Source organism: Temnothorax nylanderi, unplaced genomic scaffold, assembly GCF_030848795.1.
Source record: "Temnothorax nylanderi isolate EJ_2023f unplaced genomic scaffold, tnyl_v1.0 TNYL_tig0052_pilon, whole genome shotgun sequence".
Lineage (NCBI taxonomy): Eukaryota > Metazoa > Arthropoda > Insecta > Hymenoptera > Formicidae > Temnothorax > Temnothorax nylanderi.
In genome coordinates this window covers 916,743-942,888 of record NW_027249114.1, presented here as the reverse complement: position 1 = coordinate 942,888, position 26,146 = coordinate 916,743, and the positions used below count along the sequence as shown (strand labels likewise).

The window sequence follows — 26,146 nt, the reverse complement described above, 5'->3', positions numbered from 1 at the left end:
CGTTTTTTATCTACAGATCGCTGGGCCCCACGCTGGGCCGGCAGGATGCAGTGGAGAAGTATTCGGAGGAGGACATGCTCAGTCCACCGACCTCGAAGCGCAGCTCCCTGCGGCCGAGCGGTACCACTCTCTCGCTGAACGCGCTACAGCGGGACATCAAGGAGGCGTTCACCCGACGATGTGGCAGCCTGAGACGTCGGGCGCCGCCGCCGGAGCCGGTGCAGCTTCCGGTCGAGAGTAGCGACGTGAGTATCCTGGTGACGGAGCCGAGTCCGGAGAACACGGCACCGCCCTCGAGGCCGCCGCTGATCAGGCAGCAGTCGGAGGCGACGGTGGTGCACGTGCTGGTGCACAGGGAGAGCGAGGAGTACCAGGACACGCCGGACGACAGCTGATCCTAGTCGACGGCCACCACGCCGGATAGTGACAGCGGCGCGACTCAGTGATAATACATATGTAGAACTCTATTATATACATATATGTAGACTTTTCACACACAGCGCAGATCTAATTCTAGATAGGGCGATAATCCGCATGGCTTCTTCGGGGCGAATCTCCTCGAGACGGAGAGCGACACGTGCGTATGTTGCGTGTGTGAGTATGTATGTGAGTGCGTATGCGTCGTCGAAGTGTCGGATGAGACATTGTACGTAGCGATGGTTCTCGGCCGATTCAAAAAGAGAATTTAAGGATGACCGTAGGATCCTTGTTGATTTGATAACTGCTTATACTCAGATGACCATTCTCTTAGGAATCATTTTGTGGTAGTACCATTTTATTGAATCTGTGATGTTCTCGATTAGAAATGTAATTAGGATTAAACACAGCATAATTATTATGAGAATGCTTCCTAATTGTCATTGAACATATCCGTATTATTATTGGTATTAAACATATTATAAAAGATGCTAATTTTACGCTTCAGTGCAATCTTACTGCGATATTTAGGAGAGAAAAAAACATCTCATTTCTAACAAAAATAAAATTTTTATTATCTTAAAGATTTCGTGTGATAAAATAGCTACAAAAAATTTATTGCTCAACTTTTTGTTTTAGTATCATGAGAAAAGAGTAAGATTGAGAGCCATTGCATTAAGAGACGAAGAAAGGGACAAGGACGAAGTTGAAAAGAAATTTTCAACAGCTTTTCCGTTGCAAGCATGGATGAAATATCGTCGTTGGAGGAACCTGGATATCATTTTGACGCAGCTTGCTTTTTGATAAAAATGCATGCACCGTAATGCTGGGTTCCCCCGTAACGACGATGCATTATTTATAAAGGATGAATTACCAGCGTAGCGGAAATACCAGATGTAGCCGTATTCGAAACAGAAACGTAATTTGTTGGGACACGTCAGTTCTCGAAGTGAATCGAAATGATGATTTTGGTTTCTCATTTTCGAGATTTATATAAGTACGCGTACAATTTCGTAATTCAAATAGGAATATTTTATTTATCTTCGCCAATGAGAAAATAATTTATTTACTCAGTAAAAATATACTTTTTCTTTCGATAACACTATAATCGAACCATGGTCTCTTGAAGTTTAGCGGCTCAAGAATCACGATCAGTCGCTGCGACCGTTCCATCCGAAGCTCTTCTTCATATTTCTTAACAATAATTTTGACAGGGCAAGTTATTAGCCTATCGCTCAATCCTCAATTTAGAACACCAGACCTCATATTATGAATTCCCCAAATCCGTGGGATCGTGACCCGCTAATTATAAGAATATATAAACTCTTTAAAAACCTGTTCTGCGCATATATTTATTTGTGAAAAATTTTCTCGTGCAAGAAAATTTCAAAGTACTTGAAAATATAATAATCAATACCAAAACCATTATTTTAAACTTGAAAAGAAATCTAAGTCTCTGAAATTAAACAAATGTTATTTTAACATCGATATTTACATTATTTCTTTCACTTCGAGCACTGAACTGTTATCGATGATAAATCGACTTCGGCGATTGCTTTGGTCAATGATTATTACCACACTAATATATCAGTAAAAGAATTGATTCGTAATATTAGGCGTCAGTATACTTAGCATAAATAACGAACAATTTATTACATCATCAATTTTGCTACGTAAAAAGATCCATATTGACGCAATTGGCGAATCATTATTAATATTATCGTAAATTCTAAAGACAATTTAACACTTTCCAAGAACATTTTAAGATATAAATCTTAATACATTTTAACTGCGTATTTCCGACGCCTTTTGATCATACTGATATGTACAAATTGTTCGCGGTGTTAGTTTATACATTAGCAATTTTGTCTATGCCATACATAATTAATATTAAATGTAAGTCACAAATACAATATCTTAATTAGTAGTTTTATCGGCAAAGAAAATACTGCATTAATCGCAAGGAAAGAGTAAGAAGCATCATTATAAGTGCATTAAGCTAAACAATTCACGTAAAATGATTAACGCCAGTCAACGGTTTGACGAGTGCATTCGAACTTACTGCATTATTCAATAACCAACTAATTAATTGGTTTCAAATAAGCCCAAACCGTCAACGTGTGGTAAACTTTCTTCTAAAATAGCGACTATTTCTAGTAAGTTACGCTACCCTGGTAAGAGCATGCTTTAGATTTCATAATTATCATCGTTTGCTTCTTCAGGTGGATTTAAAAAAAATTATTAATTTCACTATTGATTATATAAATTATTTATAATTTAGCTATTCAATCTCAGCGTTGGGTATCTATATACATAAACAACAATCACATATAGGCAGAATGTCTAAATTGTCACTTTTTACATGGTCCAATTAAACAAGTAACAAGGAATTGTTGCTATTTATTTATTTATTTATTTAGACTGCTTGCGAAAAGATAATTTTGGAATTCTATACTTATCGTTAGATCATGCGTATATGCCCAACACTGAAATTTCAAACTTGAGAATTTTGGAAACACTGAAACTTTTCGAATATATTAAAATACCAAATCAAGATTTTTACAGATAATTGGAATGTTTAGTAATAACATTTCAGACTGTAATTATCGGAAAAAGTTGTAAAATTTCCAATCATCTAATATAAGCCGCAAAATCGATTGCAATGACTTGCTTAATGTTTGGAAATAGCGTTTCAGCGCTTCGCTATTGAATTTCATTAAATCCTCAAACGTCACCGGATAGCTTTTAATACTGATTTAACGTGGCTTCAATAATTGAGAGCGATATTTGCACTCACGTGCACATATAGAGACGTTTCTCAGTTAGCGTCTAACGGAACCTTTTTACTATAACTCTACATTTATATACGTCGTGATCCTTGTCTCTTGCGTCGTAATTAAGGGTGGTCGGACCAAATCTGGGCACATTCGACTCTGTTGTTTACGGTTTTCTCTTCACAGAAGAAGGAAGTAGGAAAATCTAGATTGTTAGCACATAGATAACGCAGGCCGCCCGGAGTTTGCTACGAAGAACGAATTTTATCGGTATACAAAAAGAGTACTGCCTCAAATCTTAGGATAAATTAATCGCGTCACTAACGGCGAGGAGGATCGAAAAAAGTAATAAAAAAAAAGATGAACCAAACAGACGGAAATAATGTGGCTTTCTTCGGCGATTATTATCGTAACCAAAGTACTCCGTTTCTGTTTCTTTCCTCATGATAGTAGCAAGATTTCGGCACAAAGCAAATAGCGTTTATAGCTTTTGAAATCTGAATAATTTTTACTTAAAAACATTGTTCTTAAATAAAAAATTGTTGAAAACAAAGAGCTTTTTCGCGAATTAAACGTCAAAGACGCGAAGAAACGACAAACATTTGTTACTACATTTGAAGTAAGATGTTCACAGTTCTTGTTTGATTTTTATACTAAATTGGAGGACATAAATCTAAATTTTTTTTATTGAGGGAAAATCGACTCTTGATTTTACGAGATAAGAATTACTCACTCACTTAGTATTATACGTAGTGATTACGTAAAAAGAGAATGTTATGTATAATCACTTTCAATTCTCGAATATCCTGTATGCATTTGCGACACCGTACTGCCGTTGTTCAATTGATTAGGCATGTTTTCGTTGTATATATATATATATATAGAGATCGTTACGTTAAACGCTAAAATCAACATTCGTATACGCTCAGATTTTAATTGGCTTTTATCTCTTTCGACTCTGTTGATTGCCCGCATCGTTAGAACTTTCAGATATCCAAATATTGCGCAAAATGCCGTGACAAATAACTTGTTGTATAACTTTGACATTCGATAGGCTTGTAACTGTGGGTTGATTTAACACAAACAATATTCTAAAGGCCCAAAAACTCTACTCCCTAGAGAATTATCTACCTAAAGAAAATTAATTAAATTTTATTAACCTAGTCAGCGCTGAATAAGTGAAATTAAAAAATTTCTGTTCTATTCTGCATATTTTCAAGTAAAAAAAAAAGGTATTTTTCAACGCTTTTTACTGTCGGGAATCACTTTTAAGAATCAAATTTTTAACTAGACGCTTGATTTAACTTCATTGATTTTTACTAAATTTCTTAAATAGATAGCTTCAAAAATAACTGATAATATATCCGACTTTACATGCGATTTCTATAAACTTTCTAAGAACTTTCTAAGAACAGCGAGCACATAGCGCGTACTCTTTATCAATCTCAAATTCTTTGTAAAACCGAATCTGCGGCTTTTATAGAGATTTTTAGTAATCGAATTTTGTCGAATATTAATAATAATCTTTTAATACTATCCGATTATATATCGATTGCAGGTCTAATTAAGAGGAGTAGAGATCTCTTTGTCTCGAACGAATGTAATCTCGATTTTCAATGTGTGATCATACCTGCCTAATAGCGTGAAAACAGATTGCACAGAGATCTCAAATTGTTAATAATTCGCAAAATCGAATCCGCTTTTTTACAGTAGCAAAAGATCATCTAAAATTCGCCGCGATTCTTGAATTTTTGTCCCTAAAATTTCTTGTCAAAAACGTAACTTGATATGTCCAAGATTTCTCACACGGACGGTTCCAGGTTTATCCTCTTAAATTTTATTAACGTCATCCTCAATTTAACAAATCATATATAGATCCCTCCGGAAAAATCTTTTTGTCGTCATAAATCTCTCGTTTTCATAGATTTCTCCGAAGAATTCTTTTTGTCATTGTCCATGACATCTACGTTTTGCATAAACTTCTTTCCTGAGCTTGCATTATCCTCTATAAATATTATACATACTTTATAAAAGGAACATGTCCTCAACAAACGCTATCAAAAGAAACTATCTTTATATCGATATTTTCCTTATATTTTTATATTATTATCTTCTCTCGTTTCTTTCTCATATTTCTACAAGAATAAATTCAATTTTAATTGATTAAATTAGTGAAGTGAACCTTGAATCTTGTAATATATATTCTTCTTTCGGAGGAAGGAAACGGCCAATCGCGAAATGCCCCGCTCTTGGAAAATGCTCTTATCATTCTTTTTTTATTAACACAGCCGAGACTACTCTTCTTTGTTATCTAATACTAAATATCTCTCGCGAAGGAAAAAGCACGTGAGGACTTTTCGCTACATTTCATTAGAGATCTCTCGGACGAACGCGTAGAAGGGGGAGGGAAGGAAGGAAGGACGCACGTTCGAATTTCCATGGACAACGAATTATTTTAAGGGGGTCACGCCGTATTTTTATCCTAAACGGACATTATGTTTTCCGAATTGTGTTTGAACCCTCCGGGAAATTTCTCGTCATTCCGGGATGGGGGAACCGGACCCCACGTCCCCTTCGACGTTCTCCCCCTTCGTGAGGCGGAACGTCGCTGCCGAGATGTCACGACCTCACGTTGACCTATAGTGCCTATTATCGATTAGCCGAACACCGAACGATCGGGCATCGGACTGCCGGAATTCCGGCTCGCACAGCGCAGATCTCTGATCGGTATTCCTTGGACATTCGACGTCTCGATCGCGATATCCAGCGCGATTTCCGTTTCGCTTACTGACAAGGGACATTATCCGATGAAATGGTGAGGGAGGGGAATTTTTTTCAGAAAAACGGAAATTAAAGATTTTATTATCGCCTTATAATTCTATGATAAAAGCTGAAAAGAACTTTATCTGAAATATCGAAGGATTCGACAGACGAAGGGAATCGGTTATAAAATTACATTAAAAGTGATTTCGATAAAAGTCGCTGGTGATTAATTAGCTTTAAGTAATATCTGTACTGTTTCGTTAACACGAATGGAAATGTTACGTCACCCTCCCCTTAATTTAATCAGCGGTTAAACTTTATCAAGTAATCTAGCTGTAAAATTTTGTTAATTGATCGACTTATCGAATATAATGTCTATAATATTTTTAACATAGAATTATTAATTTTATGATGTTTAATACATGAAAAGAAAATTAAATAATGAATTATATGATACACTGAAATTTTTACTGTGAGCCATTCTAATTAACTTAATCGGCAATTAACTGGTGATGCTCATATAATTTTAATTTTTCGTTTAAGAAAGATTAAAATACGGAAAGAAGGATTAAATTAGAGACGAATTATATTAGGAATTTTGTTGCAAATAATTCTATGATTCTGTTAGTTAAATTAATCGCCGATCAAGTTAATTGGAATTTGATCGAAAATCGCTTGCAGGTATATTTTCATGCGATCTCAATGACTGTTTGGAAAATAATCACGAGTTGGAAAGTTGAAGGAAAGTACATTCGTGATTCTCGAGATGTTACGCGTAAAATTGTATTCGTATTAAATGAAAGAATCATAAGAATCAAGAATCATAATGGACAGAACGTCCACGCGTACCCCTCGGATATCTGCGCTGCGGCGGACGGCGACTCGCGATTGCGTAGAATTAATTAGGCCAGCGTAGCGTTTCATTTTACGACGTATTGCTGTATCCGGCGTTAATCAGACCGTAGCACTTTTGGCGAGCTTAACAATTTTATTCGCGCGAGAAAGACAGGAGAGGAAAAGGAAGCAAATGCAGGAATGTTCTCTTCGTTTTTTTTTTTCTGGGGGGGAGAGGAATCTGGCGATTCGGAGGTTCGGCAAATTTGCGGAGATTCGCCGAACGGCTCCGGGATCCTCGGGAGCTGGTTTTCACGAGGCATATACACGATGAAAACATACGTCAATTACAAATTATATATACACACATACGGGAGAGAGCACGCGTGCGAGCGAAGAAAAAAAGAGGGAAAATCCGATATAGTCGGAATACAGTTTTAATAACGGCGTTCTGTCTTAATAGCGAAAAATAATTATCCAAAGAGGGGGAAGAAAAAAATGCCATTGCGTGCTTGCAAATTCTTAATTTCACGCGGTAAAGTGCGACTCTCGCCCCGTATGTGACCCGCATACGCGCTTGTACATATATAATATACATAGGTAGAAAACAGAACGAGGAAAACTGCGAGATATGTCCGGTCACGGAACAACGGAACAGACCGGACGTATATCAGCCGCGTCTCCTACGGCGAACCGTACAATCATGCGGGGGTGGCTTCGCCCTGGTGCAGGAGAGATCATGCCCCGCATATTAGAACCCTACGACTAGCCTTTTCGATATCGCGCCTCCGTGTGCGCGGATGAATAATCGCGTTACGCTCAAGCCTGCATATACTCACATACTCACTAACATATATACATACATGTATATATTAACGTATATATATATTAGTCATTCGATAAGTAATATATTGTATTTACTATTTACTTTGTTTATATTAGATGTATTCTAACATGTCGAAATAGAGTTGAAAAATTAGCTTCAAAGTAGCAGACAAAGTGTAGTGAAACCATGTAGGTATTACATTTTGTATTAAATTAAATTAATAGAATTTGTTCTTCAAAATTTTTTTAAAAATGCAACATATTGCTTATCGAACGACTAATATATATTTTATATATATATACACATATATGACATATACATATTTATATATAATATGTGTATATATATATTACATGTGTATGTAAAACATACCACACGCATATGACAATTATTATACATGTATAAATATATACATATGCATATAAAGTGAGATGGCGATTTGTATCGCTGTTACAATATCGCTACAGTAGTTTTTAGGATCACGGGTGCGAGAGAGAAAGAGAGGATTCGCAGGGAATGGAAGTTTTGCTATGTGTGTTTTTTCTCGAATCGGTTCCTCCCTCGCTTACTTCCTGCTTGAGATCGAGAACCCCGGTCGTTTTGATCAGGGGGATGACCTTCGCCTGCCGCGCCGAGCTCCGAAATCGCGAGACAAGGGGATGATCTCTCTGTCGCAAGTTACGTATAGACAAATTGTATATTCAGATAATATAATTGCACAGGGCAAATTACATAGGGTATATACATATAAGCCGTTAGTGTCTTTAAAAGTATCTGGATGATTGGGACGCGTAAGCGCGAGGTCTCTCTGGGGAAAAAGTGAGGAAAGCTGCTCGGATAAAGCGGCTGCTTCGAAACATTGAAACGTTATTTATTAGATGCACACCCGTTGTTAATCCGTTGCTCTCGATCGCAGGTTCCCGATGTCGTCTTCGAGGAATAGTGTTAGGCGAATCCAAAGGAAGGACCGGGATTTACGTGCGCGAACTTGGACTTTTCATCTTCGACATTAGAAACTGATAGTTTCAAAATTCTTGCTGAAGCTCTTTGTAATATTTTTCGATTTCTATGCAAAAGCCTCGATGCTCAATAAGAGGGCAATCGGGAGAAAGGCTAATTTCTGACGCCTTAATCGGAATTATATTTTGTTAAAAAGGATTCGATACAAAAAAAAAAGTAGTTAAATAGGATTAATATGTAAAACTATTTGTATAATCATCGTACTCATAAATTATAATTATATCTAACGATTGTAATTAAATGAAAAACGAGAGAATTTTCCACACCAATTCGTTTTGATTCGCATATTTTCCGCGTGAATAAAAAAGAGAATAAAAAAAATTATTCCGCGTGAAAGAAACTCGTAATAAAAAAAAAATTGTTTCACGAGAGGCATGATAGAAAAAAAATCCGCACGAGGCGAACTTAAGTACACGTCGGACTTATATTGAGCTTAATGAACCTAAAATATCTTAGCTAATAATATCGACGACGATATCGTGGTTTCGTATTAAAACAATGTCTCTTACTCGCGCTTCGTTAAAGAACAGAGTGACCATTGCTCTTCACTGCAAAAAAAAATTGAGTGAATTAGAGGAAATTCAGCTGAGAATTCGATTTCTCTAAATTAGTGATTTAGAATTAAATTTCTCCAAATATGAATCTCATTGATGATATTTCCTCTAATTTACCCTACTTCTCGCAGGGCAAAATATTTGAGGGGGGAAGATTAACCAGATACCGTTTTACACGATTTAAACGGTGTATAAATGTTTCTCTTGGAGATTCTCTCCGCTTTAACAGCAACAACTTGTTTTTCCCTTATAATTTTTCTCTTGCCACCCTATACTTTCTATGCGATAATAACATCGTAGGCCATTTCTCATATTCCGCTCTCATGAGATACGATTGCGCACGTTTTTTCCTTCGCTTTACGTCTTAATTATAAATAATTGAGGGTTCGTTTGCAGCAACGGCCTCGGTCAACTAATACAGCAATTTCCTGTTCCTTTCCAGATTACGACAATGTTTCGATATAAAAGCGATCGCCGATAATAATGAGGAAATTCCGAAAATTTTTACATAAAGTATCTTGGCGATTGATATTCGAATATAGTCTCTTTTGAGCTTCGTCTGCGAAATTAAGCAAGAGAGAGATTATATTATCCTCTTATTCATTATCCTGATATACATCTAAAGTATAATTCGTCGCCGGTTTTTCAACCTCTAACGTTGACTATTGCTGCGTCAATGCATACTAAACACTGAGCATTTTTTTTCTTCAATTTTATGTCCAGCACAATTGGCTGGAAGGAACGGTGATAATTGTCCTTTAGATAGAGAAGGAAGACTTAGGCCGCGGTCCATTTGACGCTACAAATGCTTCGAAGCGTTCTTCTTCTCCTTTTGTCTTCATTGAAAGAAAGGAGAAAAGGAATGCTTCGAAGCATTTGTAGCGTCAAGTGGACCGCAGCCTTTTTAGTTGACCATAGCGAGAATGCAAAATCAGAATGCATCGATGCAACGGGCTCGAAGGGAGATTCGCATTTTTCGATGCGATACCGAGACGTTTTAACATGATCTTCGATAATTTTAGGTCAGTCTTGAATTCGAATGCGTACTGTACGATACTTCTCATTTCGCTCCGCCTGACTCGAAGGCGCGCAAACTCGTCAATACACAACGTTGTTAACAATATTGTAGTATATAATTATAAATAATAATACAAAACGAAATATAATTAGAAATGTTAAAAATGTTATCGGGCTGTTGTTGTCTTCGCTGAAACATGTGTCACCGTTTCCGCCCATGATCTTCCTCAATACTCAAATAATCGTGTAGATTCAAAAATACCCGCGACATTACTTATATTAACCAGAAACAAAAATGTAACATACATGCCAAAATGTAAATAAATTTATTTCATGTATTCAAGCAGTGAGGAGTAGGCAAGAAAGATACGTCAAATTTAAACCGAAATACATTGCACTAAATATATATACAATTTATTTGCTTTATGATACACATTTATTCTCAAGATTGGTTTTACGACTATTATTAGCGCATGCACTCGTCGTGTACAAAATTACGAGCGATTAGCTTGAAGGAGTTTACGGATTACTTAGTCGAAACTCTGGTACGTTTATTCCAGGAGAAGTTACTCCCGTAGCTACGAGGTTTCGGCTGATTAACATTCGGCTTTTGCACATAGTACTCCCATCCCATCTTCTCGCAGTGCGCGATTGCCTCCTCCTTTGTCGCAAAATCTACTTTGATATTTGACATGGGATCTCCACTGCGCAGAAATACATAAATATTGTTATCTCATAATATTTAATACCTAATGTATAAATATTATACATTACGCGTCGCTATACAATCTGTCACCGTAAGTGGCTCAAATATACTCTGACTTGTATAACTTTTACGTACGTATATAATACAGTAACATTCACCTGGACGTCCATCCCATCAATGGATTCTCCCAGCGTTCGCGCGTCTCAAAGTCCATTTGCCAAAAGTGAATGTTATTTGTTCCTGATTGCATGGCACTCTTGGCAGGTTGATAAATCCGTACTCTGCGTGTCTTGATATGCTCCTCGGGAACACCGGATACGTAACCAACATCCTCCTCGGCTACGGTAATTGTGCTCTTTAAGGCTTGCAGATATTTGGCCTTCTCTGGGGTCTGTATCATCTCCTGGAGATTCTTGCGCTGCGCCAAGTCAGGTTTCTTCTCTACGTCTGAGGCTTTGCTTGAAAATAACCTGCTCAATCTACGTACAGAGTTTCTTTAGAACTTGTGAATCGTAAGCTTATCTTTTAAAGAATCCCTTACAAGCTAACGTAGGGTGCCTATAGTTATTGCATTCTAATTTCAACGCAAAATTTAGAAACACAACAATTTAGAGATGGGCTATCATTGATTCTCCGAAATTTAAAAATTTATTACAATTCGTTTTATTGCGTTACACGTCAAGAAATCCTTAGAAAGTCACAACTTCAATATATTGTACACCAAAACGACAATTAGTACGATTTAACACAGATCTGTTATGTAAAATTTCGAGGTTATGTCCCGTATATTTCTTTTATCATTTTAATCATTTATTATTTAAAAAAATTAATAAATCAAGGTACCCAGGACTGCTCTTGCTAATTCCACTCGCACACTGTTGCAGTAAGGCGCGGGACGCCATTCCGTTCGCAAAAATACAACAAATAACAAATCGGACGCGAAACAGCTGATCGCACGAAATGTTTTTGGAACGTTGTCGGCAAACCTAGTTCGCTTCGCGGCCGATACGCGGCACAACGAAATGCCGGCGGGATTTTTCGAAACTGCACGCTGCGCGCAGCTCATCGTACATTGACATGTATTTACAATAAAAACATTTCTTCTAAAGAAAAATTCTAAGAGATTCGATGAAGTCTGATACACATCTTTTTGGAAATTAATCTCGAATTTTTAAGCAGCAACCAGATATATCTACTTCTTTCACAATTAAATTCTCGTACCCTTCTCTGATTTTCGTACAATATCTGTATTTGTTTACAATATCTTTATCTTTCTTATTTCGCTTTTTTTTATTATTTCGGTATATCGGTGTGTCATTTTTAGCTTTTTACCGAGAGATCGCATCATCCGTGCGTCAGAAGCGCTCGATCGATCGCCGCGGGATGAGAGAAAGAGAAAGAGAGGGAAAGAGAGGGAATGAGCAGCCCTTAACGGTGTCAGCGAGCACCAAACGGACGTACGCATGCCCCGATGTCCTTCCCTCTTCCCTCAGGAACTGCATCGCGTAGGGATAATGCCTCGCGAGTGACACCGCGGCGAGCAAATGCAGCTCGCGTGCATGGGCTCGCCACTCTCTCCGTATTTTTCGCATGTATAATCCGGAATCGAGGATAGGGTCCATTGTTCTACACGAGACGCAGAGGCAGAGATGAGGAAAAATGTAAGTGTGCGTGAACGTGTACGAAGATAAAAAATCACCTAGTCATCTCGGTATCCGCCGTGATGTCGCAGCGGCAAACGTTGCAAAACGCTCATTCATCCAAGGGACAGCTAACTGAGGGATGAAAAGATTTATTTATTTGTTTGCAAATATTGTAAATCGGTAAATTTGGAATTGAGAGAATTGTAAATCAAAATCTCTAAAAAAAAAAGGCAATAAATTTTGGAAGAAATTAATGAAACTTAAAATTTATTAAACTGTTGAAGTAATATCTTGTTCTTGGAATGAGAAACATGTTGATTAACTTTATACAGATTTTATGTACAGCGTAAATTATATGCCGTTCTTTTTCAGGACAGAACTGCGTTATGTTTTTTATTGATACTTGCTCTGTGTACGAGGGTCCTATATTCGGCGGACGCCCGGCACATAATTACCAAGAGAAATTACAGTGACCAAAGTGTAAGGGGCTATTTAGCGGAGGTAGACGATTAAACACAAGTGTTTTATATTATTTAATTAAAAACGATTATTTGTAGAATGAAAGATTTACTCGCGAATTTAAAACAACGAATTCTGACGTTTCTCAGAGGATTTGCTGGTGGAACGAGGTATGCAAGGAAGAATTTCATAGTAAGTTCCGATGTCGTTGCCCGAGGTGGTCCTATTGCCGTGCACCAGGAAGATATTACGACGCGCACTGCAGCATGACACGCACCGGCTACATATGGACCCAACCGGAAACGTCGTTAAGCCTCGAAATCGATAAATAAACGACGCTACGAAATGCCAACCCCGTAAAGAAAGACAGGTGAATTAGAAAGAATCGATAAGAATCCGTTTCATAAAGCCGCAAAATAAGGTAAGTTAAATATAATCATTTTTTTTAATCGGTAGCATGCATTTTCTTGTTGCCAACAACTTTTGTCATTCTGCATGTTAAATAATTCTCTTAATTTAATTAATTAATTAAATCTTAATTAAATAATTCAGTTAATTTATTTCAAAGTCAATTATTTTCTATTTTATTTAATTACGTCCACATTTAATTATACTGGAAACGACAAGAAGTGTCGAAATATTTTTAAACGATCGCTTATTTCCAATGGTACAATTTCACAAAAATAAATTCTTTTCAACTAATATTAACTGATCCGGTTTTTTTTTACAGGGATGGCAATACGAGAGAAATCAAAAATCTCCCGTTTAAAATCAAAATCGGCGCTCGCAAGAGTTTCGCAGATTTATTCACCGGTTAAGACATGACACGATTGTTCCAAAGGTAATTTTCTATTAGCAGCTTTGTTTAGGGCATAGACGGGAATATTGTATAATGTTCAAAGGATGATATTCAGAAGACATTTGGAGGAGCAATTTGTATTAGCGCATCGACGAACATTTACGCTGCCAAGAATTTATAATTGCTATGTTATATAAACTCGTTGTGATCACTATTAATAAAACTCTAATGGAGTAATTTGTGAATAATCCACTTATTGTCCCACAGATTCATTTTACATACTTTGACGTATTACTTTGACGTTAAAGCGAAATTTTGCTTTCATTTTTCGTAATGCAAAGTTTCGTAACAACCATTTAATATCCCTTCATTCATAATTTCATTTATAAAAATGTGGCTCGAATATATCGAAATAATGTTAAAATTAATTACTACAGACTCTAGTTTCCGTTTAATTTAAATCTATTGCTCATAGCGTTATGTACGTGCATGCCTGGACCAAACAATACAGATTGCAGAGAGTTATTGATTGCTCTGCGAACAGAGAAAAACTATGACGTCAATGGTTTCCAGGATACGATCGCCCGGCGTTTCTACCCACTTTCCTAGGGCAGTAAACAGGGCACCTGCGCGCGAATATCGACCCGGCGCCCACCTGTCTGATTGTACCGGCGAATTCTTCCTCACGATCCTGGAGTAGACGCAGTTGATTTCCAACGATAGCTGGCGCAACAGCTGTTTTTCACCAATCAGCGTAATTCAACCTGTTATTTTCTGTTTGTCGATGTAATTGCAACTGCTCGTTTCCTGTATACTTCCCAGGACACATCCATTCAAGTCGAAGTGGAGTAATCGCTACCGCCGGGTAAACTACGCAATAAATTTCCACCAAACAATTAAAAATAATAACAGAAACCTATTGTTAGTTATATCACATCACAAAATAATTAGGAGAAATAATGATTATTAATTTCTTATCACTGGCGTTGCGTTATTCTGTTTATCAAGAGATCCCAATTATTTCCCACTTTATCTTAATACATTCTCGTTCTCAACCCCATCACGTTACCCCGTTACGTTATTAATTTTTAAAGGTTTTATAATCCCTTTTACTGGCGATGTTACACGAGTTGTCTTATTTCGATCTATGATTTAATTTTATAATAAAACAATTTGTTAGATTTATATCTCTTCCTCTCTCTCATTAATGTAATCGAATTTGTCATCGAGTTCGCTGTATCCCAAGTATCTTGAATTCTTTTGTTTATATTATGTTGGATGATCGATCACTTCCTACAGTTCCTAACGTACTTGTTGCATTAATCTCCCCTGATGGAGCTATATTCCCAAGTTGTGGTAATTTAAATTCGACAAGCGCTTGCGCGTACTATTGATTCATTCAACTCCTCGGTTTGGATCCCGTCAGCTGCGAAATTTATGGAAGAGTAGAGAAACAATGGCGGATGGAGGAAACCGATTCCCTCGAGTTCTCTCGGTGCTCGTAATAGTGATATTTAGAGGCGTTACGTCCAATATCGACAATGGAAACTTCGACGATGGAAATAACTTCGATGAATTCGAAATTCTTCACCGACGCTTTCACGTATGTATATATATCCAAATAACTAATTTATATTTGACATCACATCTTGATACATTGCTACGTCGCAATAATGAAATAATGTTCACGCATGCGGAAATTTTAAAAATTAATTAGCACATGTTTACTTCAGTCTTTACTAATCCGTATAATTTCGTAGAGTGATATTCGAGGATTTATTATAAGACATTATATCTCCAACATTGCCCTGAAAATCATGTTCTAACAATGTTATAATAATATAATAATCCTGTCTTATCATGTGCATATATTTACCATTATTCTTGTTGTCGTTATTATGCAGGATCAGTCCCACACGCCGTTGCATCCCGTTGAAAATCATTTCTGGCAAAGTCCCAAAAATCTTGGCGAGGTTTCCGGAGTCGCGGTGGACCCGATGGGGAATCTCGTGATTTTTCACCGCGGAGATAGAACATGGAATTACGAGTAAGTCATCAATAAATTAATGAATGAAAATTAAAGGCATAACAATTAAATTTCATACTTTCTAAAAAAGCAACGATTGCTGAATTATTTAAATGTATGCACTCTCTTTATATAATACTTTTATATTTATAGCTTTTATAATTAAAAAATGAGAATAATTATGATTAACTTTGAGATAATTTTTGTTCAATTCATTTTAATATCTCAATATAACTTTTACTTTCTGGAAAATCTAGCTGTATCTACATGATCAATTACATATTCAATTTTTTTAAATTTATAACGTGTTAATTTTTAGCACTTTCAACGAGGATGTAGAGTACCAAGAAAAGTACAGAGGTCCCATTCGTGATAACACAGTATTAACGCTGGATCCGAAAACCGGCGATATTATAAGTGGTTGGGGAAATCAGACGTTTTATTTACCGCATGGAATCCACGTCGATCCCTTTGGAAATATATGGTTGACTGATATTGCTCTCCATCAAGTATTCAAGGTATGTAGAGAAATCCACATCAAAGCATATTTTAAGACACAAATGAGATCTTGCCGTCAAATCTTGGCCGATAAATCTTGCCGTAAAACACATGAAATGTTGCACTGTAATTATAAAACGTCTTACTGTTAGATCACAAATATGTTTTCATTGTTAATAAATGATGGATATGCACATGTATTAAAATTACATTGACAAGTCAAGTAACTGAGAAGTCAATAAGAAGCTATAATTTATTAAAACATGTTATAATCATAGTTGTTTTTTTTTTTAATATTACAGGCTAATGATATCTGTATAAATTATAGTATTCGGCTTCCGGCGTCCCTCAACTGATTCTCGGTCAAAGATTCGAGCCTGGAAGCGACATAGAACATTTCTGCCAGCCAACCTCGGTTGCGGCTTTACCGAGTGGCGAGATCGTTGTCGCTGACGGATATTGCAACAATAGACTAGTACTGTTTGATAAAAGAGGCAACCCCAAGTACACTATTGACGAAAGTACGTTTAATATCGCTAATAGTAATGTACGTCCTTCTTAAATTTTTGCTTGTACCAATTCTTAAATGTATAAGACACATTCTCCTCCCTTGTAAAAGTATACTTTCAACACATATTTTTATATGTTTAAATAATATTAATTCGCGGTTTTAGGATGGATTACTTTGAGAATCCCGCATGCCCTGACAGTCTTGCCAAATAGACAAGTATGTATCGCTGATCGCGAAAATTGGAGAATTGTGTGTCTGGACGTGACGTATTCCGGATTTAGTCAAAATGTGGAACCCCCCTATTCGATTCGTCATCGGCAATTTGGCCGAATATTTGGAATTGCGTCGTACCGTAAGTAATTCACGATGATTGCAATTTTTTGTATAAATATTATATCGTATTAAAATCAACATTTTCAATGTTGTCAAAATCCTCGCACTATATCATAATATAAAACCTAATTTATATCGATACTAAATTGATATTAAATTAAATCAGGCAACAAAATAAAAAAAAGAAATGTATATTTATTAGAAATAAAAAATCAGCAATATTATAATCGTACTTCTATTTTCTCGATACTTTTAATTATTTGCTAATGTCATTTTTTAAATAAATATATTTAAGTTTATCATACATAAGGTAAAGTAAAAAGAAAGGGAGATAAATATCTTTATTATATTATGTCGATAATTTTAGATGGTTTCATTTACGCTGTTAACGGCGTGACATCTAGAAATATACCGATTCAGGGTTTCACCATTGATCCCATGAATCAGAACGTAACCGGATTTTGGGGTCCTGAATCCTCAGTAAGTATTACATTTTATATTTTCGATGATGTAGTAATTGCTATACTCTCATTATAGATTTATGATACATTTGAGAATCAAAATGACCAATTTCGCATTTGAGTACTGATACTCAAAATTATTTTAATACTTTACTATTTTTTTTTTAATAAAAAGAATATTGTACTTTTTCCCCAGTCTTTCAAGACGCCCCACGCCATCGCTGTGTGTCCGTACGGTAAGGCCCTTTACGTGTCAGAAATTGGACCAAACAAAATATGGAAGTTCGACCTAGTGAGCAAATCCAACTAACGCAGAAGTTAAACAACCAGTATTACAGCTGAAATCTCTCGTCTGACGCCATTTATATAATTCTGGAGATAAAGCAGGAACCAAATTTATGAAATACAATTTTTCTCTTCCACTACCTCAGCATATCACGAAGTGTGAAAAATGTTAAAAAATATATTTTTTTATTCACTCGCCTTCTAATTTAATGACTGTTAACTAATCTATTAATGTTTTAATATCTTGTAATGTTTGTCCAGTTCAAAGAATTGACGAGCGTTATAAATATTAACGCTTTTCACAATGTTGTATATTTAGTATTAGTTTTTCTGTTTATACCTGCATATGTACCTCAGGATATTACATGATAATTGATAAAGCAATAGCACATCCTATTTTTGTATCTATGTAAAAATTGAAAGAGAATTTAAGTATCATCTTAGAACGTTTATACAGCAGGAAGCATTGAAAATAAAAGTAGACTAATGACCATTTTCTACCAATGCAGATTAACTAATTTAATCTCAATTTAACTTGTTTATCTTTTTTTTAATTCCAATATCTATCAATTTCTATCAATGTAGAATATTGCAGATTAACTTTAATCTCGGTTTAACTTACTTTTTATCTTCTTCTAGTTCTGAGAATTAGAAAAAGATTAAAAGTAAGTTAAGGCTATAATAGATTAAAGTTAATCTATATTGAAAATGGACAAAGTTACAATTCTGAACAAAAATAAATTTAATATTATTCTACTGTAATAAAAACGTAAAATTACCATGAAGTAAATGCAATGATCCACTTGGATTACGAAAAATAAAGTGACTTAAGGTGTCGAAGCAGCTTTTTGGAATATTTACTTTAAACTTTTCCGAAACTGGACTCTTGGTCTATAGTCCTGTAACATAACCATGGTGTATATAATTGTTGGCGCCGATAAATAAATTTCAAAAATATATATACATACATGTACGTTTATTCAGCATTCAGTGAAATTATCTGATGCGCTCAAGTGATTCAAGTCTCACCGCGTTATATTTTCTCATGTATCATGTATCATGAATCATGACCTTGCTCCTGCTTGCTCCTCTTGGAGAAAAGTCTGGCGCCTTTTCTCCACTGACGACTAGTCGACTGGCACCAACCTGGAACTCTTGGCAGCACTGCTGACTGCTGCACTACGTGCTACGTGAGAATCCCGCACGCCGCACGCCACACACAATCGCGGAACGAATTGTTACAAAATGGCAGGCGACAAGATTGTTGACTGCACGCAGAACGGTAACGGCGAGAAAATAGGCGAGAATGGTGACTTGAGCCTCAGCCTGAACCTGGAGGACGATTTCGTCGAGTCGATCGAATACGTCCCATGTCCCGAATTTCAATTCTCGGTAAGCTCTGATTTCCGCCCTATATCTCCCTCCATTGTCTCTCGATTCGTGTCTCGTCAAACGTTTTTCGTGTCAATTTTGCGACTTCGCAGCCGATAACCGCGACGTCGCATGTGATTCTGCGGTAAAGAAAGTTATATCGAACCATTTACCTTTGTACTTATCCGTAAATTATTTTCCTACTCGAGGAGTTTATTGACTTAATTACTACGACTTGGTTAACCGTTAAGGCGATCCTGTTACGAACCTGTTAACTTCATCATTATAAAATTATTATATTTTTGTCAACAATAGATTGACCAAATTTAAATCTTTGTGTTATTTCGTGGCTTTTCTCTCGTTACACGTCTCAATAAGTCACGCATGTATATGACGTGTAAATTTTTTTTATTTACAGACAACAGCATGTTATATTTGTAATGGATATTATGGGCCGTGCTTCGAAGAACCAGTCTGCGCGACATGTCACGCATTTCTATTCCCGAATGACGTCGATCTGCTCCAAGTACCAATTTTCAGCGAGGTATGATAAATACAATTTGTTTCGAACGCGTTAACATTCACGCGTTATTAATAATATTGATACTAATGCTCGCGTGTATTTGCTTTCTGAAAACAGAAGACGGATGATGAAGATTCGGGAAACGACGAGCCGACCGATTACTACGAGAGGCGAACTAGCCAGCAGCAGCAAAGTTCACCGCAGAGCGTCAACCCCAATATCCCAAACGTACAGCAGAACCCGCTCAATCATAACGCGAACGTTTCGCGCAGATGTTACGCGCTGCATCAAAACGCGGCGGCGCCCCAGTGCAATTATCACGCGCCGCAGAGCAATTCGAGTAACAATTCCGTCGACAAGTGCGTGGCGGCGTTCGCGCGGAACGTGCCGGCGCCGCGCGACGCGAGTCTCGACCTGCAGAGTATGGTCTGCCGAACGAGAGGCGACTGCCATCAGAACTGCGCCAACAGGAATGACAGAAACGCGCAGGATAGAATGGAGGAGAATATACGCCGGAGTGCGCCGGAAATGTTTGCGCTAGGTCACGACGGTCAGAACAACGAACCTGGGCACAACGCCGCGCAGTATCATTGGGATTACAGGGTGTACGAGGACGCGGATGAACCGTCGCGGCCGTACAATCTGTCGGAGCGGCTGGAGATACTGTCGAATCACAAGCACATTGAACACGAGCCCATCAACGAGCCGGGTTTGGTGGAAAGGTTGCCGCCTGAGGTGCTGCTCGCCATCTTCTCGCATCTCGACGACATCAGCCTGTGGTCGGCGGCGAACGTCTGTCGACGATGGTGCGGCCTGCTGTCGACGCACGTCACGCAGCTACAGTGGCGGCAGCACGTGAAATTACGCTGGCCTCTGTACAAGCCTATCGGCTGCGTCAAGAATTGGTACAAGGTATACGATTATTTGGCCTCCTCGGCACCATGTCGAACTTGTCTGGCGCAGACCTCCCTGCGATCGAGGCCTCCCAGAATGGAGGAGAACTCTTGGCGGAGGAACAGGTTGCGCAGCGAGCTCAAAAGTTTGAGAATCGATCCGCCTGAAGGTATCGAAGCGATGCCTCTCGATCATATGTGCTGCCATTGGCAAGCTACTATCACGGGACCAGTGGGAAGTCCGTATGAGGGAGGATTGTTTTACCTATATCTACAAGTACCATTCAGGTACACATCAAAAGAAACTTACTACATGTCATCATAAGATTCTACCTTTTTTCAGTTGATAGAATTTTTGAAAAAAAATATCTGTTAAAATTCAATTATAAAAGTGATCTCAAAAACTAAAGACTTGACAGAATGACTGGAACTTTATTTTCAAATCAATTACTTTTTACAGAACTTTGGATATTCATGAGCGCAAGAAAGAAATCATTCTTGCCGTGCATTATATTATAAATATTCTATATAACGTATATTTCTTACAGCTATCCCATGTGTCCACCCGTAGTGAGGTTTCTAACGAAAATACTTCACCCGAACGTGTCGAGACACGGCGACGTTGGCATAGACTCGATACATCATAATTGGTCATTAGCTCTAACGATATCTAAAGTCCTTATCAGTGTACAAAGTCTGCTTACGGATCCGTATTGCCAAGTAAGTATCATCATTTTGGAGAATCGGTCTATTCAATAAAAATATTTCAAACATTTAGTTATTTATTCCAATTTAAATACTTTTAATCAATATCTATAAATTGCTGCTATATATTAATGTATATTGATACACTTATCAAGACCAGTAATAATGTGTTTGGATTGTTGCTGATGTGCGATGACTGTTGTGAACAGGTGTGTATGGAGCCAGAACTAGGAGAGATGTATATGAACGACCGCGAGAAGTTCGAGGAGGTGGCGAGAGCGTGGACGTGGAGGTACGCGATGCACGATGTCGTAACGCCGATCTAGTGCACGGGGATGTATAAATTATCGCAATTAATCTGTGTAATTAATATAAGCCTAGATATTAATTAGCACATAGATATATTATATAAGCTATTTAATGAATTGATAATGAGATTTGTGATACATTGTGCTAAACAAGAAGAAGGGAAGCTCTAATCAGCTCTAATCGAGGACGACTGTGTATTTATAGGAATTATTTGTTAATTACGATCGTGTACTAGCGAAATCAGAATCGAACCTTTTTTACCCCAAAGTTCACTATAAAATGTATACATTAATATTCTCAACGTTGTTATTTCAATCGTTGCGTCCCCTATAAAATAATCGCAAATTATATACCATGTAATATATAATTTATTATATTTCAAATTTTATTTCCATTCATTATATTTATTATACTTCAAGACCGAGTCATTTATTGTACTTTAAGAATTTTATTATGTAATTACGGCAAGACAAACGAGCCGCAAGAATACCAACCGTAACCATGCTTGCTTCGAGGGTGTGAGGTGTGATCGCACTGATTGCAGGTATGTTTTCGCAGGTAATTTTCTAACCTAAAAAGTTACGCCTTGCTGCGGCACGGTACATCACGGAGCTCGTCAGCCGAACGTTGACGTGTAAAAACTGGCGTGCGGTTTATAAAGAAGGGGCCGATATTCGGGAAAGGAAAAAGGACACCTCGCCTGAGCGCCTGGCGTACATTCCGAGTTCTCGCGGCTCGGCTTCGGACACGGCACCCACGCGGGCGGCCGACGCGGGTGATAGGTATGGTTTGAGCGGCGACGTAAGATGATCCTGAGGAACTTGCCGTTCACGCAATGGGTCCTGATCCTGTTCCTCATCTTCATAATAGTCTATCAGCAAGTGCGATTGAACGACGTGGAGGAGAGCTGCAGATCGCTCCGTACGTGTCCAGACGTAACCTCGAAACACAGTCCCGATTCTGCTCGCGATTCAAATCGCGGGAATAACACGATTTCCTTCGCAGATGATGCCGTCGTGCGGATCGACGCTAGGAACGACGACAGGCGCGTCGAGGCGCGAGGAGGTAGCGAGGATGATCTGGAGGACGTCGTTATGATATACAACAGAGTGCCCAAGACGGCGTCCACCAGTTTCATGGGATTAGTTTACGATTTGTGCAAGCAGAACAAATATCATGTGCTGCACATTAACGTGACGAATAACATGCACACCCTTACTTTCGCTAACCAGGTGTGTTGTACGTTAAAGAAGATTCGTGTACTGCGCTTAGTTATAGCCTGTGATCTTTCACATTAGAATCTTGTTTAAGAAGGATAATTGCTTCTCGAAATATCTTCTTACTGTAGTGTAAGATACGCGACAGTACATTACATGATAGAGCAGTATAAAAATATGCCTAAAGCAAGAAAATAAGTCTGCATCTTAGTTTCTATTTGCTACGTGTTTCCTTCTTTATAAAAGCTTAGATACATGTATCTTATAATGAATTTTATCACTAACGTAAAGATATATGCAGGTTCAATTTGCAAATAACATATCAAACTGGAATAGTATAAAGCCAGCGTTTTACCATGGACACATGGCGTTTTTAAATTTTGGAAAGTAGGTACACACAGCAAGGTTTACACCTTTTCCACAAAACTAAATATTTATTCGTTTTACTTAATACATTTTTATTTTCCAGATTTGGTACTAAACGTATGCCTTTGTACATAAATTTACTAAGAAAACCTTTAGACAGATTTATATCATATTATTACTTCTTAAGATACGGGGATAATTTTAGACCTCATGTTGTAAGGAGGAAACATGGAGATACAAAGGTTTGTGCATTTATCCGCAAAAAATATATCTGAAAGTATATAAATATAAAGAATAAATTTGTCTAATCGTTTAATTTTGTCTAGACATTTGACGAGTGTATAAATATTGGACAACCTGACTGTGATCCTAATAACATGTGGCTACAGATTCCATTTTTTTGTGGCCACGATCCAGCTTGTTGGTAAATTCTTTTCTTTATACGTAATTCTCTTATAACGTAATTGGAAATAAAACATTTTGAACAAATCTTTTACCTAGATTTTATATTTCCTGACTACACATCAAGATATGTAGTAATTATCAATTTATTATTGTGATTTATTTTTTGCAGGGAAATTGGTAACAGCTGGGCGTTGGAGGAAGCCAAACGGAATTTGCAAAAGTATTACTTCCTGGTCGGAGTGACGGAAGAGTTAAACGAATTCGTAGAGGTATTGGAGATTGTACTACCACGGTTTTTCAAAGGGGCGTACAACGTTTTTTTACGTAGTAGGTATTCGTGAGAACAATTATTTATCCTCTTCGAGAGATATATAATACTTTGCAATATATTTCCTTTATTGCATTATCACTGTTAAAACAATATCAGAATATATCGATGCTTTCTTTGATTTTAGATAATAAGTCACACTTACGACAAACCACGCAAAAACTCAGTCCATTATCTGAAACAATAGACAAGATCCAGCAATCGGTTGTGTGGAAGATGGAAAATGAATTCTATAATTTTGCTTTGGAGCATTTCCATGCTGTGAAAAGGCGACTCATAAATGCTTCCCCTCAAGATGCAAATCAACGTTTTATGTATGAAAAGATACGGCCAAAGTAAAACTACTTTTTTACATAGAACTTTACTCGCTGAGTAATGCAACAGTCGACTGCAAAATGTGTATTGTAATTATAAACAAAATGATTTTTGTATAAAATGAATTTTATAGAGTTAATATTTTATTTCTATATATAAGATATATAGCGCTTTTTTTTTCGAAATCCTTTTTCTTGAAAAAATTACACTTAGGAAACTAACATATTTTTGAGAAAATACAAATTAAATAAAATAATTTAGATCTCTAAGAATATGCAGTAATCAGATATTTAGTTTGTACATTGCGCATTATTGGTTTACTGATTTCTTGGTCTAAGGGCAAACATATAAACTGGATACAAGCCTCGTGGGAATTTAGTCTGTTGTTGTTCCTTGATGCAAATAAGATCTGCCTTTTCAAATAAAGACCGCAAAGTATTCAACGGTCTCGTTACGGAAGAATCTTCCTTGTCGGTTTCTATATTATTTGAGTTTGTGACATTTTCTTTCACCACCAGTACACCGTTATCTTTCAAGCCCAATCTGCAAATCCAAAACAAGGTGAGAAACGGTCCTTCGTGCTTCCTCTACGATAGAACGAAAATAAAACTTACGAGCACTTTCTGAAAAATTCTATCAAATCGTCGTCTTCTAAATGCCCCAATACCCATTGACACCATACAACATCGTACTTCTTTGCCGTAGGGCAGAAATTTTGCAATCCTTAAAAGAGACGAGCACATTTATATCTGTTACACCAAATCTCTCAATCTCTTGTAGATAAAATATATTTACCAATAGGATAATATTGGTTGATTCTCGACGAACAGTTTTCCAAGGAGATCTTTGCTACTTCTAGAAACTTTGGATTTTGTTCAACGAGGTCTATGTGTTTAAAAAATTTTAATAATAAGTTCTTCGTAATTCTACCAATTCCAGCACCGCAATCAAGGGCAAACGCTTTGGAAGGTGGATTTTCTAACTAAAACAGAACAATTTTTTTTTAGATACATTATTTCTTCAACACTTCTGTCTGAATTAACTGTTTAATGATAAGATGCTTCATGCAAAATTAAGAGACACGCTATAGATTTCTCTTATATTAACATATTTCACAGCCACTTCCAGATTAAAAAAGAACATTGAATATTCAATCTCACAAAAGTCACACACATATGTTATTCACTTAATTTACTTTTTATCGAACATGCAAAAATGTAAAGATTCGAGATTTATGAAATGCACTGATAGGTTAGATTATAACAATACTTACCACGAAGAGAGATTTTAGGAAGAGCATAGAGCCTTTTATGTCAGTCTGCGAGATAAATCCAAAGCCGCCCAGCATCCCGTTCACCGTGGGCGGGATGCGGTCCCAATATTTCGCGGCGGCGGTGTAAAATTCGCCCTGACACACGTTCGCGACATGCTGCGGTTCTTGCATTTTCGCACACTGCGACTTTCGCTAATTAGTCCGTTTACCCTACGTTTCCTTCACAAGGTTCCTGTCATTCTTCCCACGATGGCCACGATTGACCGGATTGACATAAAAACGGTTTGGAACACGTGACAAAAACTATGATTTTTGAGCAACGACTCGGTGTTCTGACTTGAAAAAAGAGAATTCGACACATTAATATTCGATACGAAACGACTGCGATTCTCTCGACGCGTCGAAATATCGATATAATTTAAAAGTATGTTAGAATTCCGAAGTTCTCAAGGTCCGCAAAATTTTAACTCTTAAAAATTGGCAGTGTCAGGACGAGGACAGTATCAGATGAGAGA

The 26,146-nt window shown here is 37.2% G+C and overlaps 7 protein-coding genes across 11 annotated transcripts in view; 5 read left to right on the top strand and 2 right to left on the bottom strand.

The window, feature by feature from the left end:
- Positions 1-10,375, top strand: part of LOC139772665 (sodium channel protein 60E) — a 97,253-nt gene extending 86,878 nt beyond the window's left edge. For both annotated transcript variants that reach the window (XM_071706519.1, XM_071706522.1), the window contains exons 21-22: positions 17-9,969; positions 10,097-10,375. In XM_071706519.1, coding sequence (XP_071562620.1) covers positions 17-395 — 379 coding nt within the window. In that variant the 3' untranslated portion in view covers positions 396-9,969; positions 10,097-10,375. The remainder of the gene's footprint in view (positions 1-16; positions 9,970-10,096) is intronic.
- Positions 10,376-10,593: 218 nt separating this feature from the next.
- Nd-18 (NADH:ubiquinone oxidoreductase subunit 18) lies at positions 10,594-14,606 on the bottom strand. 3 transcript variants are annotated; one of them, XM_071706583.1, is made up of 4 exons: positions 14,468-14,606; positions 12,611-12,686; positions 11,070-11,390; positions 10,594-10,909 (listed from the first exon to the last, which is right to left on the bottom strand). In XM_071706583.1, the coding sequence occupies exons 2-4, from the start codon at positions 12,616-12,618 to the stop codon at positions 10,732-10,734; spliced, it is 507 nt and encodes a 168-aa protein (XP_071562684.1). In that variant the 5' UTR covers positions 12,619-12,686; positions 14,468-14,606; the 3' UTR covers positions 10,594-10,731. The 3 variants fall into 3 exon arrangements, with proteins under 3 accessions (XP_071562684.1, XP_071562683.1, XP_071562682.1); XM_071706582.1 differs by lacking the exon at positions 14,468-14,606 and having other exon boundaries at positions 12,611-12,757; XM_071706581.1 differs by lacking the exons at positions 12,611-12,686; positions 14,468-14,606 and adding an exon at positions 11,755-11,912.
- Positions 12,412-14,049, top strand: LOC139772705 (uncharacterized). The gene is made up of 4 exons (XM_071706588.1): positions 12,412-12,572; positions 12,927-13,055; positions 13,163-13,434; positions 13,744-14,049. Exons 1-3 carry the CDS (start codon positions 12,561-12,563, stop codon positions 13,343-13,345), a joined length of 324 nt encoding a protein of 107 aa, XP_071562689.1. The 5' UTR covers positions 12,412-12,560; the 3' UTR covers positions 13,346-13,434; positions 13,744-14,049.
- Positions 14,478-18,889, top strand: LOC139772689 (peptidyl-alpha-hydroxyglycine alpha-amidating lyase 2-like). Of its 2 annotated transcripts, none has more exons than XM_071706567.1 (8): positions 14,478-14,566; positions 15,239-15,415; positions 15,717-15,859; positions 16,158-16,356; positions 16,665-16,857; positions 17,011-17,199; positions 17,548-17,660; positions 17,838-18,889. In XM_071706567.1, exons 2-8 carry the CDS (start codon positions 15,269-15,271, stop codon positions 17,949-17,951), a joined length of 1,098 nt encoding a protein of 365 aa, XP_071562668.1. In that variant the 5' UTR covers positions 14,478-14,566; positions 15,239-15,268; the 3' UTR covers positions 17,952-18,889. The 2 variants fall into 2 exon arrangements, with proteins under 2 accessions (XP_071562668.1, XP_071562667.1); XM_071706566.1 differs by having other exon boundaries at positions 14,536-14,677.
- Positions 18,890-19,094: 205 nt separating this feature from the next.
- Morgue (modifier of rpr and grim, ubiquitously expressed) lies at positions 19,095-22,145 on the top strand. The gene is made up of 5 exons (XM_071706548.1): positions 19,095-19,318; positions 19,716-19,841; positions 19,938-21,001; positions 21,262-21,433; positions 21,628-22,145. Exons 1-5 carry the CDS (start codon positions 19,172-19,174, stop codon positions 21,742-21,744), a joined length of 1,626 nt encoding a protein of 541 aa, XP_071562649.1. The 5' UTR covers positions 19,095-19,171; the 3' UTR covers positions 21,745-22,145.
- A 131-nt stretch (positions 22,146-22,276) lies between these two features.
- LOC139772690 (heparan sulfate 2-O-sulfotransferase 1) lies at positions 22,277-24,492 on the top strand. Its single transcript, XM_071706568.1, has 7 exons — positions 22,277-22,648; positions 22,733-22,959; positions 23,246-23,331; positions 23,414-23,552; positions 23,637-23,734; positions 23,885-24,042; positions 24,171-24,492. Exons 1-7 carry the CDS (start codon positions 22,534-22,536, stop codon positions 24,380-24,382), a joined length of 1,035 nt encoding a protein of 344 aa, XP_071562669.1. The 5' UTR covers positions 22,277-22,533; the 3' UTR covers positions 24,383-24,492.
- Positions 24,091-25,993, bottom strand: Ntmt (N-terminal methyltransferase). The gene is made up of 4 exons (XM_071706578.1): positions 25,632-25,993; positions 25,154-25,340; positions 24,973-25,081; positions 24,091-24,901 (listed from the first exon to the last, which is right to left on the bottom strand). The coding sequence occupies exons 1-4, from the start codon at positions 25,800-25,802 to the stop codon at positions 24,676-24,678; spliced, it is 693 nt and encodes a 230-aa protein (XP_071562679.1). The 5' UTR covers positions 25,803-25,993; the 3' UTR covers positions 24,091-24,675.
- Between the last annotated feature and the right edge of the window lie 153 nt (positions 25,994-26,146).

What these genes read in the sequence shown, in the direction of transcription:
- Ntmt (XM_071706578.1), bottom strand. Translation starts at nt 25,802, where the DNA reads ATGCAAGAACCGCAGCATGTCGCGAACGTGTGTCAGGGCGAATTTTAC. An exon ending in TCCTAAAATCTCTCTTCGTG is followed by an intron (nt 25,341 to 25,631) that starts GTAAGTATTGTT and finishes GTTCTGTTTTAG; the next exon opens with TTAGAAAATCCACCTTCCAA. An exon ending in CAACCAATATTATCCTATTG is followed by an intron (nt 25,082 to 25,153) that starts GTAAATATATTT and finishes GTCTCTTTTAAG; the next exon opens with GATTGCAAAATTTCTGCCCT.
- LOC139772705 (XM_071706588.1), top strand. An exon ending in TAAGGGGCTATTTAGCGGAG is followed by an intron (nt 13,056 to 13,162) that starts GTAGACGATTAA and finishes GACGTTTCTCAG; the next exon opens with AGGATTTGCTGGTGGAACGA.
- LOC139772690 (XM_071706568.1), top strand. Translation starts at nt 22,534, where the DNA reads ATGATCCTGAGGAACTTGCCGTTCACGCAATGGGTCCTGATCCTGTTC. An exon ending in GGAGAGCTGCAGATCGCTCC is followed by an intron (nt 22,649 to 22,732) that starts GTACGTGTCCAG and finishes TTTCCTTCGCAG; the next exon opens with ATGATGCCGTCGTGCGGATC. An exon ending in CCCTTACTTTCGCTAACCAG is followed by an intron (nt 22,960 to 23,245) that starts GTGTGTTGTACG and finishes AGATATATGCAG; the next exon opens with GTTCAATTTGCAAATAACAT.
- LOC139772689 (XM_071706567.1), top strand. Translation starts at nt 15,269, where the DNA reads ATGGCGGATGGAGGAAACCGATTCCCTCGAGTTCTCTCGGTGCTCGTA. An exon ending in GATAGAACATGGAATTACGA is followed by an intron (nt 15,860 to 16,157) that starts GTAAGTCATCAA and finishes GTTAATTTTTAG; the next exon opens with CACTTTCAACGAGGATGTAG. An exon ending in CAAGTACACTATTGACGAAA is followed by an intron (nt 16,858 to 17,010) that starts GTACGTTTAATA and finishes TCGCGGTTTTAG; the next exon opens with GATGGATTACTTTGAGAATC.
- Morgue (XM_071706548.1), top strand. Translation starts at nt 19,172, where the DNA reads ATGGCAGGCGACAAGATTGTTGACTGCACGCAGAACGGTAACGGCGAG. An exon ending in GTCCCGAATTTCAATTCTCG is followed by an intron (nt 19,319 to 19,715) that starts GTAAGCTCTGAT and finishes TTTTATTTACAG; the next exon opens with ACAACAGCATGTTATATTTG. An exon ending in TATCTACAAGTACCATTCAG is followed by an intron (nt 21,002 to 21,261) that starts GTACACATCAAA and finishes TATTTCTTACAG; the next exon opens with CTATCCCATGTGTCCACCCG.
- Nd-18 (XM_071706581.1), bottom strand. Translation starts at nt 11,813, where the DNA reads ATGGCGTCCCGCGCCTTACTGCAACAGTGTGCGAGTGGAATTAGCAAG. An exon ending in ATTAGCAAGAGCAGTCCTGG is followed by an intron (nt 11,391 to 11,754) that starts GTACCTTGATTT and finishes CTCTGTACGTAG; the next exon opens with ATTGAGCAGGTTATTTTCAA. An exon ending in TTGATGGGATGGACGTCCAG is followed by an intron (nt 10,910 to 11,069) that starts GTGAATGTTACT and finishes ATTTCTGCGCAG; the next exon opens with TGGAGATCCCATGTCAAATA.